The 17,651-nt window shown below is 33.1% G+C and overlaps 1 protein-coding gene across 1 annotated transcript in view; it reads left to right on the top strand.

Moving 5' to 3' along the window:
• LOC106465445 overlaps window positions 1-17,651 on the top strand; it is a gene marked incomplete at its 5' end in the record, with an annotated part of 76,440 nt that overhangs the window by 27,994 nt on the left and 30,795 nt on the right. Inside the window, 3 exons of the mRNA XM_022393350.1 lie at window positions 3,666-3,733; window positions 5,780-5,869; window positions 8,743-8,913. Of these exons, the coding sequence (XP_022249058.1) occupies window positions 3,666-3,733; window positions 5,780-5,869; window positions 8,743-8,913 (329 nt within the window). The remainder of the gene's footprint in view (window positions 1-3,665; window positions 3,734-5,779; window positions 5,870-8,742; window positions 8,914-17,651) is intronic.

Here is a 17,651-nt window from a genome sequence, read left to right as displayed (position 1 = left end):
ATAGTACCCGCCCCCACCCCACACATGCTCCAAGATATATATATACATATAAATATGTGGGTATGTTTGATAGTACCCGCCCCCACCCCACACATGCTCCAAGATATATATATACATATAAATATGTGGGTATGTTTGATAGTACCCGCCCCACCCCACACATGCTCCAAGATATATATACACATATAAATATGTGGGTATCTTTGATAGTACCCGCCCCACCCCACACATGCTCCAAGATATATATACACATATAAATATGTGTGTATCTTTGATAGTACCCGCCCCCACTCCACACATGCGCCAAGATATGTATACACATATAAATATGTGTGTATCTTTGATAGTACCCGCCCAACCCCACACATGCTCCAAGATATATATACACATATAAATATGTGTGTATCTTTGATAATATACATAGCATCGACTTCTTGAAGTATATTGTTTTTCTCTATTTTTGAATGAATATATTTGTCAATTAACGTGTTCATAAGCTGTTAATTCCCAAGTATTCTTAAGATTAACAATATCCTGGAGCCTTCTATATCGCCCTACAGAACTTGTAGACATGTAAAAGTTGTATGGTTTATCTTTGTTAATAGGAATGTCCAATTATTTTTGTAAGAATGCATAAACTTAAGACTATTGATTTAAGATTTTGTTATTTTTGTATGAACTTGCACTTTGTTTGAAAAGTTCAAATAAAGTAGTTTACTTTATTTCAGTAATAAGTGAATACTTGTGAATTATTGTTCATCTTAAGAATGCTTGTGAATTATTGTTAATCTCAGGAATGCTTGTACTTGTTTCTATTTGTGTGTTTCTAGTTGTATTTTATTTGCGACTTGGTTGTTCATGGGCAGTAGAAATCGAATAATACCACAGTTTTTACATGTAAAACAAATGTAACACGTGAGGAAATGATACAACGAAATAAGTCTTGCATTAGTCAATAGGAATGCGATTTGATTCTTTGAATGTCGTCCAGATACTCCCTATTAATGTTTTTGAGAAGATAAATGGAGGTTTAATTAAGCCTTTAATATTAAATAGATAATAAAAAGTGTGGAATATAAAAATATCGGTAATGCTAAATTATTTTATCTTGAAGATTGTCTAATTATGTCAATACAACCACTTTGAACATTCTTCTCTGCATTGATATACGTTTTACATAGCGTAATTGTATCTTATCTGAATGCCTTTTTCTAAATTAATTCACATTCTTAGTCAAAATAAAAAAGCTGTACTGTATGATGAAAGGAATACCTCCATTTCAACTATATTTATTTCTATGTGTATTTGGACCCACATAAGTTCTTGTTTGTAGTAAGATAAGTTATATATATGAGAGATGATCTTCCCTTGCCATAATAAAACCACAATTATATATCTCAGTCAATTCAGGTAATTATTATTTAATTTTTATGATAGATACCTCACAAATTATTTATCTAATCGATCGTGTAGCTTAAAGCTTACCATGAATAATATTTAAACTTAATATTCATTTTTTGAAAACGATTTTGATACACGCTGTACAATATAATTGAAAGATAGATTGTAACAGTTTAGCTATAATAAGACAAAGCCATTGCTATAAAATAACAAGTACCCTTTCAGTTAATGTGCCTCTGATTATCAGTCATGTGATCCGTACGCCGTTTATTCGTCATTCAACCTACGCTAATTAAAGGACATTTCGTAGCTACGGTTTTACATCTTCTGGAATATGGAATATGTGGAATATGGTCATCACGAACAGCAAGTGTAGCCTGTAACTGATGTTTCATGCTCAAAGTCATTGTGTTGGTTAGGCCCAAGATATCGATCGCCGACCATTCTTCTGAAGAAGAACTGTTTTCCAGACATCTTTAGTGTCGGGAGTCTCTTGATGGAATGTATTCCTCCTTCCAAGAACATTCTATAGAACATTCGATGGAATTGAAATCTTATGAGTGTGAATTACAATCCATCTGAGCAAGCTCTTCTTGAACAAGGAATGTGTTAACCAGTTTAGCATGGGGACAGTGAACGTTATCTCCTATAGTAGCACAAAGGGATATAATACTATCATATGTTGCATTAATTATTCTCTTTTGCAGGATATAGAGATTGGTACTCCACCACAGACTTTTCCTGCTCACAAGTATTGAAACGTGTTTTACTTTTCTGGATGTCTTATTTCTAATTAGCTATACAGGTTGATTTCTAATATCGCGCTAAGCACATAGCTTTCTCTGATAGGAAGTTAATATTAAGTTATTGGTTATTTTTGAAAAATAAGGTGACAGAAATAAGTGCAGAGGCTTAATTGCACTTTATAAAAATGATGTGACAGACTTAAGCTTGGATGAATATCGCACAGTCTTTTTCGACGGAGATTATTCATATAATGAACTAATCAAGGGATGCAAAGATCAGGGCGCACCGATTTCAAGGATGCTTGTCTATAACATAGCGTATATCCTTGGCAAGGGAAGATCACCACACCTATATATAACATAGCGTATATTCTTGGCAAGGGAAGATCACCACACCTATATATAACATAGCGTATATCCTTGGCAAGGGAAGATCACCACACCTATATATAACATAGCGTATATCCTTGGCAAGGGAAGATCACCACACCTATATATAACATAGCATATATCCTTGGTAAGGGATGATCACCACACCTATATATAACATAGCGTATATCCTTGGCAAGGGAAGATCACCACACCTATATATAACACAGCGTATATCCTTGGCAAGGGAAGATCACCACACCTATATATAACATAGCGTATATTCTTGGCAAGGGAAGATCACCACACCTGTAGGAAGACACAGAACCACATAAACTGTACGGCACGGTAATCAGGAGTGCTGTTACCATTTTCAAAGTTCGAAGACAGGTCTTCCAGGAAAACTACCTATCTATAAAGCGATAACTAATAACTTCCAATCAACCGATTTCACAAGACAACCTATTTATGCAATGGTTGGTCTTGAAGTCTTCCTTCTCGCAAGACTAAACACTAAATGCCGAACGAACCTCAAAAGGTTTTCTTTCTTCATAAATGGGAGCAGAGTAATAAAAAAACAAAAACACCTGGATTCTAAACATCAACTTGCTCTCTTTGTCTAGCGGACGGCGTCACCTCTTGACCTCTGTTGCCTAACAGCATTGGTCAGCTATTAGTTTCATTTGACGTCGAAATCCGGCCTGCAAATAATATTTCAGTTCGAAGTAGTTTTTACCCAGGCCCAAAATACACTAAAATACTCTTTCAGACAGAAGATATCATCTAACAAAAGAAGAAAGAGCTGAGGTGTCTAAAACAACATAATATTAGACATCTTTCACCATGTGTGGCCACCATGATAGTGCGGATACTAAGTAATCAATAAGATAAAAATTACGTCACTAAACATGGTAGGAGAACCTACCCCAAAAGTAATTACTTTAAGACCCACAATATCTTTCTTACAAAGTGTAATTAACTCTCCAAATTACACTCAGTGGGACTGTTTCACATGAAAAATTCGTTCCATATTTTTTTCGGATATTTCTAAAGAACACTTAAATCTTTTATCTCTGTTTCAAAACAGAATCTTGTTACCGTTGCGTTGTGATCCATGAAAAACACTTAAATCTTTTATCTCTGTTTCAGAACGGAATCCTGTTACCGTTGCGTTGTGATCCATGAAAAACATATGAATGTCCTTCAGTATAAAGAAAGTAAGTTTTAACTGGAAATTGTGTTATTCAACTTCTTTTAAACATAATTAAAGACAAAATTAGCCTATTTTTTCAACTTACATGCTGCTTAGATAGCCTTTTAAAAATTGATAAACAAATCAATATTTATATACCGGACAATATTGCTATTATTTAGGAATAAGAAACGTGTTTTATTGATGGCAACCTTTTATTGTAAAGTCTAAAATAAAATGTTACTTAAAAACTGTTAGGAATAAGGATCGTATAAAAAAGTGTATTTATCTGCATGGCAGATTATTTTTATCGCTAAGTAACGGGATTTTAATATATGTTCTTATTTACACTACTTACGTTTATTAATTATTTGGTTTTTCATTATTCCACTAAAGTTGTTTGGAATATTTTCATCCTCTTAAGTATGACTACAAAATAGATTTTGGTTTTAAGATTAAGGTTAAGTGTTTTACCATAAATCGTCTTTATTTATCCTATCCTTTACAATGGGCTATAACTTCAGGCAGATAGTGAATGCAGCTTATTTCCGTGAGCAGGAAATTGGAATTGGTAATGTACGAAAGCATCATCACTCCCGGGGGATGAGCTATTAAGAAAAAGCGAAAAAAATACGAAAAACATTGTGTACCGTACAGATGCAAAAATATTTTCAGGGCTCAACTAGTATTACTATAGTTTTGAATCTGAAGAAATAGGTCCATTACTGGCTAAGATATTGCGAAAGTCGTTCCATAGTTTTGCTACTGTGTCTTACTGATTAAGATAACAAAGTAAGATATTTTTCTAAAGGTACCAAGTCTCATGACTATAAAACCAAGAGTTAAAAGTTAACTTATTTAAAAGTTACTTTTAAGAATATTGATATAATATCTTTTGATCTAAAGTTAGGTAACTGTGATTAAAAAATTAAACATTAAATTAATTACAATGCATTATGATATTATTTGGTTATCCTCGCTTTTATCGATATTTTCGGCCATAATCCCAACATTATCTCATAAAATTCGTTCATCTTGAAATATTCAAATTAGTTCTCAATCCATATACTACGCTAATAATACAAAATATTCTTCATAGTTCAAAAAATTTTTGGAAAACATTATTGAAACCTATTATAAATACAGTAATAAATACACAAAACAAGACAGCGGTTATTTGTTTCTGAGCTTCAAACAGGTTATCAGCACATGAAATGTTAATACAAGTGTTAATGTGTTTGTAATATTGCACATCGAACAGACAAAACAGACGGAAGTTGCAAAAAACCCACTAAAAATCATATACAAGCCAATCTTGAGAGTATCATGTTGCTGTATAAATAAAAAAACATACAAAAAACCCAGCAGGAGGCCACTTATAGAGTTAAAGTTAATATAACTGATTCAAAGGGTCTACACATCATCACCACTTATAAACATTTTGATATAAGAAAAAAAAGTTTGAAATAAATATATTCTCTCAATACTGGCTACGTTTTGTCACAAATATCTTCTCTCAATACTGGCTACGTTTTGTCATAAATATCTTCTCTTAATACTGGCTACGTTTTGTCATAACACATTTTCTCTCAATACTGGCTATGTTTTGTCATAACAAATATCTTATCTCAATACTGGCTATGTTTTGCTATATCAAATATCTCTCGATACTGGCTATGTTTTGCTATATCAAATATCTTATCTCAATACTGGCTATGTTTTGCTATATCAAATATCTTATCTCAATACTGGCTATGTTTTGCTATATCAAATATCTCTCGATACTGGCTATGTTTTGATATATCAAATATCTTATCTCAATACTGGCTATGTTTTGCTATATCAAATATCTTCTCTCAATACTGGCTATGTTTTGTCATAAATATCTTCTCTCAATACTGGCAACGTTTTGTCAAACCACATTTTCTCTCAATAATGGCTATGTTTTGTCATAACAAATATCTTATCTCAATACTGGCTATGTTTTGCTATCTCAAATATCTTCTCTCAGTATTGGTCCCCAATCCTCAGAGATCTTGTCAGTATAATGAACGTTATCTTTTGTTTCTAGCCTACTGTTCGTTACCTAATGAGCGCCCGTGGCTGGATGGGCTATGCCTACAGATAAGTGGAGACGCCTTGCTGTATTCCATGTTTAGGCGTAAGTATTGTTCAAGGAAAAACGTTGTTCTATCTGAATAACACACTATAATAAACTACTGAGTTTAACAGTTAACTTGTCCTCACGAGAATAAAAGTCATAACACATTTTTAAGTTGAATATCTTTCGAACAAAATATTTTTATATTAAACACGTTCGTATTGATCCACGAATGATTAAGATATACAACTTTAGATATTTTTTTTTTAGATTTCCATACTATTGCTTTTATTAGCAATCGTAATCATAATCTCTTGAGTTTATAAAGTTATTTTAATGTATAAAGAACATTAGAAACTGAAAATAATTTATGTTACAATATATTTTTGCTGAGAATTTTGCCCTCGTGGCTCAATGGCAAGTTTGAGGGCTTATAATGTTAGAAATCGTGTTTCGATATCAGCGGTGGGCAAAACACAGATAAACTAATGTGTGACTTTGTGCTTAACAACGAACAAAAGTTGAGAATTTTAACAGCTATTTCATGAAGGTGAAATTTCACTAAGACAGATTACAAGGATTTCGTTTTAACTTTTCTTAATCTTGTTTTCGAAATATTTTATAAATCCAGTAAGTGCATTTGTAATGAAACCATCAATCATGTATCCATCAACAAGAACATCCATATTACATCTGACACGAATACATCACCCAAAACATCCTCATTACATCTAGAATGAATCCATCACCCATAACATTCACATTGCAGGTGGCATGAATCCATCACACCGATATGTAACGCATAAGCCACTTGTCACGGCCTTGAATGCAAAGCATTGATTATCATTGTATCCTGAGGGTTGGAATTCGAGCATACTTAATTTGCTTAGAATGAGTAGACCTAGGTGTGACAGAAATCTGAAGAACGCTGTGGATATAACTGTGTCGCCTTAACAATGAAAAATGGAGGGCCTGTTCCAACTGGTTTGAGCTAATTTCACTTGAACTAGTTACGAAAGTTATTAATGTCATGTCGTTTTATGAAATTCTGACTATACAGCAGTGTGTGTATTAATATAATTCCTATCGAATAATATGTTAATATACCTCAGAAGATACTAATGGCATCTGATACAAAATAAGCTAATGAAGGCCAGAAATCCACACACAATAAAACGAAACTCTGTAATGACTAGATTGCATAAATTCCTCCGTTGGACACTCTTGCTATTAACAGTATTTTCGGTTATAAATCCAATAGAATTCCAAGCAGTTCGGCTACCTTTTGATTAGTTTTAAATCCATGAAAATTGGCAATAATGATATTCGAGAGTATTTTAAGCATTAATGGAGTTTTAAGCAAAAATTCGGTATGTCATTACTTGCCTAACGAGTAAAAAAATACAACTGTCCGGTTCAAATTTACAAAGTGTCTCTAGAAATAGAAGATGATCAAGGATACAATAGAAAATCTAATATACTATGCTAGCAAAACACATTGTAATCAGTAGTAATTTGAAGCAAGTAACGTCTTCGAATAGTGGAAGATGGGGGGAAAGGGCCTTTTTTTTTGTATTTTACTCATTTTAACCTGAACGACACTTTATACGACACGTGGAATAAACGGCCAGGTCAGGGACCATTAAAGTTCAAGTAGAGTCATCCATAAACTAGAAATACCAACGAAAGAAAGAGTAACCAGTCAACAGCACCCTCCACCTGTGTGGTTATTCTTAACCAACTAAAGGAGTTTATTGTCACATTTTTAACGCTCTTACAGCTGAAAGGAGTGTATTCCCAGAGATATTGAGAATCGAACCTTGTTCTTTCACTCTGCAATTCTATATGTTGACCACTAGGTGACGCACAGATCAACAAAAGGGGATAGACCTAGAGCTTGAAGCTGCTTTACAAGAGAGTTGTAGTTACTCCCCAAACAAAATATCAACACAATATAGGATGTTATTGTTGACAAAGATGAGCCCAGGCTTTTCCCTGTACTTCTAACCTAACCTATGTTTCTGAGTATTTCATCTTAAAATAATACGGAATATAGAAAAATACAATTTCCAAAAAATATTGTAAAGCACAAATGGGTTATATGCTCTTTGCCTACCGTAGGTATCGAAACCCGATTTTTAGCGTTATAAATCCACTGACTTACTGCTGAGCTACCAGAAGACGTTCTAAACACAAACAGATTATAATTAAAAATGAATGAATACGATTATACTTTATTATTTATTGCTTTAATAACTAAAATTATGTTTCCATTTTATGTTTGCAGATTTCAACTGGATAATTTGTCATTTCGTATCGAATACGGTCGTTTAAAATTTTTAATAAGTTTTAACGCTAACAGAATTGTTCTTAAGAAACATTATCTTTTGGTACTTTATTTGTTTGAAAAAGTTATACTAAAAGAAGTTTTAACGAAAAAATCTAAATCTTGGAGTTTTCTGTGTGTATCGATGTTAAAAAAAAACATTAGCTTCTTAGTTATATCTAGAAGTTTAAATAAGAAGCTAATGTTTTTATTATATCTAGAAGTTTAAGTAAGAAGCTAATGTTTTTGTTATATCTAGAAGTTTAAGTAAGAAGCTAATGTTTTTTATTATATCTAGAAGTTTAAGTAAGAAGCTAATGTTTTTGTTATATCTAGAAGTTTAAATAAGAAGCTAATGTTTTTTATTATATCTAGAAGTTTAAATAAGAAGCAAATGCTTACAGAAGTTTTTAAGGCTAGAAGTTTAAAGTGCATCTTAATCATTGTTATAAATCTGTCTCTTTATCCGTTTTGCACAATAATAGATTGATTTTAATGGTTATAGGTCAAGAACACTAAAGATTGTATTAGCCGCTACATGCTATTAACAATTTCCATATGCTTTATATAAAAAAAGATTTGTTTTCGTCTTATGTCCGTATGGCAGTAGACACTGTGCCAGTACCGTGTCCATTTCGAGGGTCTTTTACCTTTACCTACAGTCGTGGACACGGGGAATGTAACTACCCTGTGTCAACTGTTCATCCTTGTACTGACGATTCTCGAATGACTTTCAACTTTAAAGCTTGTGCTAACGTCATTACGTCGGAAAGTAGAGGTAAGTTCGAACTGAGTTTCGTTATTTTTTCTCACACTGCGGTTGGTAGATAAACATCCTGTAACACGGTTTTGAATGCAACTGATTCAAAGCAAATGATTTCAGAAAGTTCAGCTTCCAGATTTCTGGTGGTGGTTCGTGAAATTAGGCAATAATGAATTTATTTGTTTGATTATGATTAAGCTCAACCATCTACTACATGCGTGCTGTGGTCACCACGAGTATCGAATCCCAATTTTTAGCGGTTTGAGCCCTCAGAGGTAACACTGGGAAGCAGATATATATTTAGAGAGAAAAGGAAGAAATTAGGAGATTTCTTAGAATACTAACTGAAATCAAATTGATACTAATTATCTTTTTGATATTTTAATAAGTTATCAAACAGTTTTTAGTAGAAATGTATATAAAAGCTACTAATGTAACTCAATATTGTAAGTATGTAGCAAGCTGAATTTCACATGTATGCATTTGTGATCTATTTCAAATCTTCTAATTTAAGGCCAAATGTGCACTTTGAGGACCTGGGGGACAACCCCTCTGCCCAGATTTTTTCCACCTATTTTCTTTTCTGGGTTACCTATTAGTTCGATTATTACATTACGTAATTACAATCACAAATATATTCATGAGACTTTCGTCCGCGCACAAATAGAAATATCCCAGTTTTAGGTTTTTACGCCTTGCGTGCTTTTAATTTACTCAATCACTAATTGGTAAAAGGGTGACAAGTTCTGTTATTTATGTTTTTTGAAGCAAGTATTCCGAAAGTTTGGAAGTAGAAAATGAAACTAAGCGCATCCGATTTGACTTTTATGAAACGATTTCGGTTTTAATTCCTGTTTGGCATATAGAGAATGGCATTGTTTTGTGCAATCCGCAATACAAACACTTACATACATTCACGGAAAGAAATTGTGTAGAGAATAGTCTTGGATTACAAGAAAAGCTGAAATGATTTTTTTTTCTGGACGGAGTTGCCTTAGGGAATACTCAATAAGTATCTCGTAAAGCACATAAACAACCAGCCAACTGAGTGGTAAAGATATTCTCGATAACGAGCAGACCAGCTCTTCCTCATAAAGATGAACAAAGAATTATTGAGCTTTTAATGAAGGCGTTCTGTCACTGAAAACTGTAATTAAGACCTCGCCTTTAGTTGTGAACGTGTAGCAAATCGACTCTAATTTTCCTCAGCCTTTTAGTTGGCAAGAAACTAATGTCTGGTTTTATCAGTGGAGTGTGGCAATCTTTCAGCTGCGTGTCACAGGGAGTCAGCTTCTAAACAACATCAACCGAAGACGTTTTATTTACAGCTCTGTTTATCCTTTTCACTGTGGGGAAATATTGCTGTTCACATATGATTATTAGATACGTAGACTATCTTACCTGTTTGTCTGTTAGTTGATTCATTCTATGTGACAGGAACGTGTGAGGAACGAAAAGTTTACTTGATATTTATGTGTCACTTTAATGAAAATTAATGACTCTAGGCGTCGCTCTGAAATAAACAATAGCTAAGTTACTAGAGAGAGAGAAAGTGTACAATTTGTTCCGCACATGGCCTTAACGTAAAAAAAAGGGTTAATTATTTTTGGTCATGTTAGTGAGATCAAGAACGTATGTGACGTGTTCCTCACGTGACATTGTGGAAGGAAATGTTTGGATTACGTTTCATTTATGCTAATGAGGTTAAGCGTATGTGCAATATGTTCTGTATACAGCTTTGATGACGAGAGAGCGTATATTGTGTTCATCAGATTATCATAGGATTACATACAATGGGATGAATACAGTTGTTGCTTATTTTATGTTACTTTCGAGTGCACCATTACCAAATAAATACGTTGTAAAAACACACTTAAAAATTGAATGCTTAATGTATTGTATGAACTAATTGAATTTTTCCATTGGCATACCTCCCCCAGTGAAACAACAATATGTCTGCGGACTTACAACGCTAGAAACCGCTAGATAGCCCATTGTGTAGCTTTGAGCTTAATTACAAACAAACAAATAATCCACTGACATATAATGCCTAAAATATAATTATCAATATGAAAAGCTAAATGTTTTATTCAAATTCTAATACATTCATATTATATTAATTTGCTGTTTTAGTAGCCAAGTAGAATTTAGTCTATTACTACATAAAGTACGAATTTGCTCATTTCATATATATTATATATTCATTTCGTTGTCAATTGAGACAACAGTATCCACACGATTTCATACGACTTTACTGCAAACTATCATTTTCTTAAAAAATTTAAATTCGAACTTTAACATTCTTTGTGTATCTCAGTTATGGTTTAGTATTGAAAAGGGAGTTTGAAACTAATACCTCAACCAAAATTTTCGAATGAACAGACACTGGCAACATGAGTATTTTTTAATTTTCTAGACTCTTGTAACACCAATTTCTTATTACAGAGTTTTCGAAAAATGTCATAAAATGTTTTATAGTTTAAAACAAACACAGTTAATATGCATATCATAAAGGAAGTTTGCCTCTACAGGAGAGTTCGCTTCTAATATCAACTTACTGATCTCAAGTTTGAAACTGTGTCTCTCCGATATCGTATTCCAGACTACGCTGCTGAAATTTTGTTCCATATTGAATAATTCTCACGTTAGATACTTGAATCATTAACGTCAGACTTATCAATGACAGTGAGTGACAATACACATGATTTGTTATTCTCCAATGAAATACTAAAGAGGTCGTTACCTACAGAGGTCAACTTACTGATAACATAAACGATACCTCTCTAGCTTCATATACCATGAGTGATCTTGTACTAAGGTTGTGACTCTAGGTGAATGACACAGAACAATGGAGAGCTAAAGTGAAAGGAATTTAACGACATTCTTGACCAACATGATGTGAAAACTGCACAAAATAACAAATTTAGTAAATTTCTATATTAATACAGGGAAGTTTTAAGATACTTTCCAGCATGTGCTCTTTGTGGTTTGTTTCAATGGTTAGCAGAATATCTATATTATCTGTAAAACTTAATTGTTCTAACAACTAGAACATCGTCAGAGATACTCTGAGAGATTGTGTGGATATATGTTTATATGTAAAAATATTAAATCATATAGTGTAGGTGATACAAAAAAGTATATAACTAGATGTATATATATATATATATATAATGAAATAAATAGCTCAAATAATATTAATTACATTAATTGTTAAAAGGCGGTTAAAATCAGCACTATAAAACAACAATTAAAAAGATTTTGATAAGGTTCCAATTGTCAGTCTTAGTTGTCACCTTAAAGTCATAGCAGATATTGCCTGTGGTAATAGCTCCCAAAATGCGTTGGGGAGATTCCATCTATCAGACAAAATCCAAACGCTGATAAAACTATCCAGCACATTTAGGAACTATAAGAACTTGTATGGGTAACTGCCTTCCCACAACTGGTTGTAGACAGTGAAGAGGAGTAGGAGTTGAAATGTTGTGGGCGTAAGCACCCTCAACTCGATACCCTTAATTGATTTTCCATGTTTGCTGGCTAGTTTAACATCAGCGTTTGGAGTTTCTCTGATACATGGGATATCTCCAATACGTTTGGGAGCTACTACCACAGGCATTATCCACTATTACTTTAAGGTTACATTTAGGACTGACAACGGGAACTCTCTCTCTATATATATGTGTGTGTGTGTGTGTGTGTGTATTATTGAAAATGATTTATGAAAACGATGAATAAATTGCGAGTATTGAGATTTTTCTTAATCCATTCTACGAAAATTAACAGCATTCACATGTTAAAGGTTTGCATTGTGATTGGCTTTCATTCAACCAATCTGACAATGCCACATTGGTATAATGCCTATCTATATATATAAGTAAGTCAGTAATATTATTCTCAGCAGTAGTGTAGTGAATGAACTCATAATACCTGGGACATGACAAACATTTTAGCTGGTGAAGGATGTTTTCTTCATACAACAGAGTGAGTCGAAATTTCATGTTTTAGCATGACCTCTATGGAAATTCTTAAGAGAGTATGTAAAATTAGCACTGTTAATAATAGAGGCAGTCACGTAAAAAACCCAAATTCTTAAAACCTAAGCAATTAAAAGTAGGCATTTTAAGTGATTCGCGACAGACAGTTTGCCAAAACCTTGATTTAAATACAGGTGTGAATGCTACTTCCAGAACTTACGATACACATTAGCATGAAGTGGATTTAATAGATTTTAGTTGCTCAAAAACCACTGATTATGAGAGATAACTCAACGAGCTGAATTGGGTATCAGACTTCAAATAACGGAATGGATAAAGCTGGAAGAGGTTGTTCTTTACAGATGAATCAAAATTTAAACTGTTTGGCACGATCAACGATTGTTTGTTTTATGGCAGAAAAGCGAATGATATCAGAGCCAGGGTGCAGCATCTAAAAGTGAAGTATGCTAGAGTAAGTGGGCAAAATCAATATTAACTGCATCTTAACGTATGATGTTGGAGATCTATACAAAATTGATGGCACTCTGACTGCAAAAAGGTACAACATATTTTTTTTCCATCATATAATTTCCTCAGGAACAAGACCCGTTGGGCAGGAATTAACTAAGTGTGCAGAATGTGATGAAACGATAACTGAAGAAGAAAAAAAAAGAGACGATAGAACAGTCGAAACAATGGCTTGGCCTAAAAAAAAGTACTGATATGAATATTATTAAGGTTATATGAGCTTATATGGAAAATGAGACGATCAAACGGAAACAAACAACTTTGCTGCATTGTGGTGCTTAGTATGGAACATTTGGATCAACATTTCACAATCATAGAGTTATAAACTTATGACTGCACAATTTATTTGCTATTCTGTAGTAATGATAACAATTTCTTCATCCTGAATGAAGAACGTTACACAACACCTTCTCCATTCCATATGAAGAGGACAGTTACACAACACCTTCTCCATTCCATACGAAGAAAAGCGTTATACAACACCTTCTCCATTCCATACGAAGAAAAGCGTTATACAACACCTTTTCCATTCCTAATGAAGATAGAAAGTTATGCAACAATTTTTCCATTATTAACGAAGAATAACTTTGCACAACTTTTTCATTCTCTTAACAAAAGCTAATTTAAATCTAGCAATTTTGAGAAATTTATACTATTCATTTTCTTGGGTTCGTGCCAAAGTTTAATTTCCTTCCACATGTCCATCATTTCTTTCAATTTAATAGAATGGCTATTATTAACTGTTTCTAATCTCAACGTTGCTAACTCTTTTGTCAATGTTTATATCTTGTTACAGTGACGTATGAAAAAAATAATAATTCTAGACCTTCAGCGAATGAGGAAAACCACAACAGAATGTCATAAAGCTCTATTACTTTCACTGTAGCACAGATATGGTTAAAATTTGAAAAATATATTTATTGAAATGTTGAATTAGGTTAACAGCCATTTACTGCTTATTCTACAAAATAACTTGTGTGAGCTAGATAAATGTAATAAACAATAGAATAATGGAATATGAGATAAATTTAAAAGGTTTTTGACATTATTCACTTTAACTTCTCCTGGTCTTTCTATTAGTTTTAATATAGTGTAAAAACGACGATTTTTAAAAAAAGAATAATTTTGGGATTAAGATGAAACTTTGCGTAATCTGGAGAGCTTTTGATCTAAAGATTTCCTCATAAAACCTCCACTAACATGGTCTATGAAATTAAATGCGCCCACTGCGCTGTGTACTTTCTAACAACGATGAAGAACGTAAATGTCAGTCCTCAGACATAAAAACACAGACCATCACAAGTTTGTGAACGTCCAGTCCTCAGACATAAAAACACAGACCATCACAAGTTTATGAACGTCCAGTCCTTAGACATATAAACACAGACCATCACAGGTTTGTGAACGTCCAGTCCTCAGACATAAAAACACAGACCATCACAAGTTTGTGAACGTCCAGTCCTCAGACATAAAAACACAGACCATCACAAGTTTATGAACGTCCAGTCCTCAGACATAAAAACACAGACCATCACAAGTTTATGAACGTCCAGTCCTTAGACATATAAACACAGACCATCACAAGTTTATGAACGTCCAGTCCTCAGACATAAAAACACAGACCATCACAAGTTTATGAACGTCCAGTCCTCAGACATATAAACACAGACCATCACAGGTTTATGAATTTTCTTGTGCTATTAGCAATTTCAACTTAACTTATGCTGTTGGTGTTTTAAGCTGAAAAACATCGGAGATTTATAATTTATCCCAATCAAAAATTACCTAACATCTTGGCTCTCTCCTATTTCTCCTCAAAAAATGGGTCTGGTCAAGACTAAAAAAGCGACCCTATTGGTCAGTTACTCTAAATCCTCTCCATGGTGCAAAAGTGTAGCTTTGTGCCATGCATTGTACTTTAAAAAATGTTGTTTGTTTACTGTGAAGCATATAGCTACAGAATTGTGTGTCTGTCCTATACCACCCAAGAGTATCGAAACCCGCTGAGCCACTGGGAGGCTTAAAAGAGACTGTAATTAACCAAAATAAACACTGTGTATGCGTATTGAGTTTTTTTTATAATAAAATCTATGAATATATTCTGTTTTATCTTTTTATGAATCGTGTTTATTGAGATACTTCATTTTTAATATATTCAGTATTAACTTTTTTAGCGCAAAGCTGCACAATGAGCTGTACGTGCCGGTCCCGCACAGATAGAGCCTCTATTTAGCGTTATAAGCCTACAAGCTTTTGCCAGTGAGCTACCAAGAGGCATTTTGATTGTTTGTTTTAGAGCAAAGCCACATTGGGCTATCTGCTGTGTCAACCGCGGGGAATCGAGCCCTACATTTTAGCATTATAAATCGGTAAACTTAACATTGTCTTCTCGGGGGACCCAGGTGGTATTTATTAAGAGATGTTTATTTTTTTGATACAGTAACGTTATTTTTAAACGATTGTACGTTAATTCACTGCTGTTCAATGTTTGTCATTTGTTCTTTATAGTAAAAGTTTGCTCCAAAATATTATTTTAATCAAAAGTAATTTATCCAAGCATTGTACATCCATAATTCTTTCTTTTTGCATACATTTAACAAACGACTTGATTTTCTGCGAACCTGAGAAACAGATAAGTATGACAAGCCAAAACACTGTAGTATTATCTAGAATCTCATGTATAAATAGTTAAATTTCAGTAAGCTCTGGGAATGGGAAAGTGGTTCAAATTAAAAGTGGAATATCATTATGTTGTAATTGTTCACGTGAAGGCTGTTTCTTACAACTTTTGTTTCGTTGTTTGTTTATTTGTTTGTTTGTTCACTTTACTCAAGGACTGTCTGTTTAAATGCCCTTAGTTCTTGGAATACTCTAAACGAATAGTATTATTGACCTTCACATTATAACGCCTCCACAGCGGAAAGGACGAGTATGTTTGATTCAAAATAGAAAGATGTAAAGCTGGCTTTTTTATTCTAATTAGAACTTTTTAAAAATACCTTGAATTTGTTTTTCTAGCATTTATTCGAATACGTTATGTCAGTTTAATGGAAGAGTATCAGAGTATTAAAAATTTCACTAGTTTTCCCTTTGCAATTGATAGTAAAATCGTTGTTTACATGCCCACAGTAAATTAACAATTTGATAAAGTAAAATCGTTGTTTATATGCCGACAGTAAATTAACAGTTGATAGTAAAATCGTTGTTTATATGCCCACAGTAAATTAGCAATTTGATAAAGTAAAATCGTTGTTTATTTGCCGACAGTAAATTAGCAATTTAATAGTAAAATCGTTGTTTATATGTCCACAGTAAATTAACAATTGATAGTAAAATCGTTGTTTATATGCCGACAGTAAATTAACAATTGATAGTAAAATCGTTGTTTATATGCCCACAGTAAATTAGCAATTTAATAAAGTAAAATCGTTGTTTATATGCCCACAGTAAATTAACAACTGATAGTAAAATCATTGTTTATATGCCCACAGTAAATTAGCAATTTGATAAAGTAAAATCGTTGTTTATATGCCGACAGTAAATTAACAATTGATAGTAAAATCATTGTTTATATGCCCACAGTAAATTAACAATTTGATAGTAAAATCGTTGTTTATATGTCCTCAGTAAATTAACAGTTTGATAAAGTTAAATGTGTTTTACATCCTTAAATTATATTCGAGTTCAATATAACAAAACTAGTAGCAACGAGATTGAATATGTTTGAGTTTATGTTAGTGGTTATAAAGGGGAGAACGTTTTAGTTGTAATTTGTTAAAGACCACCAGATGAAACTGAAGAAATCATGTAGAAATTTAACAGTAAGATGAAGAATGTAGATATTAAGGTCAAAGTTATGGGTGAATTTAATATCAGGCATATAGATTGGGAATGTTAGAGTCAAATCATGAGGAGGGACAGTTATTTAGGTTTTCTTTACCAATTGGTCAGGGAACCTATTGGGAACAATGGTATTTTAGACTTATCGTTAACTTCTGATATAAAAATGGTTGATATGGTGAACATTGGAGAAATTCTAGGTACAAGTCATCATTGCTCTATTAGGTTCGATGTTTTGCTGGATATGGAGATTAGGAATAATGATATTTTGGCTACATATTTCAAAAAGCTAATTGCGATAAGACTTATCTGTTGTGAATTGAGCAGCTGAATTAACTGGAGATACTGATCAAATGTGGAATACTTTTGAAATATATTTTTTTAAATATTCAAGATAGGCATGTTTGT

This window comes from Limulus polyphemus, unplaced genomic scaffold (assembly GCF_000517525.1).
Source record: "Limulus polyphemus unplaced genomic scaffold, Limulus_polyphemus-2.1.2 Scaffold1946, whole genome shotgun sequence".
Classification (NCBI taxonomy): domain Eukaryota; kingdom Metazoa; phylum Arthropoda; class Merostomata; order Xiphosura; family Limulidae; genus Limulus; species Limulus polyphemus.
Note: the sequence above shows the minus strand (reverse complement) of the source record. Positions and strands in the feature narration are given on the sequence as shown.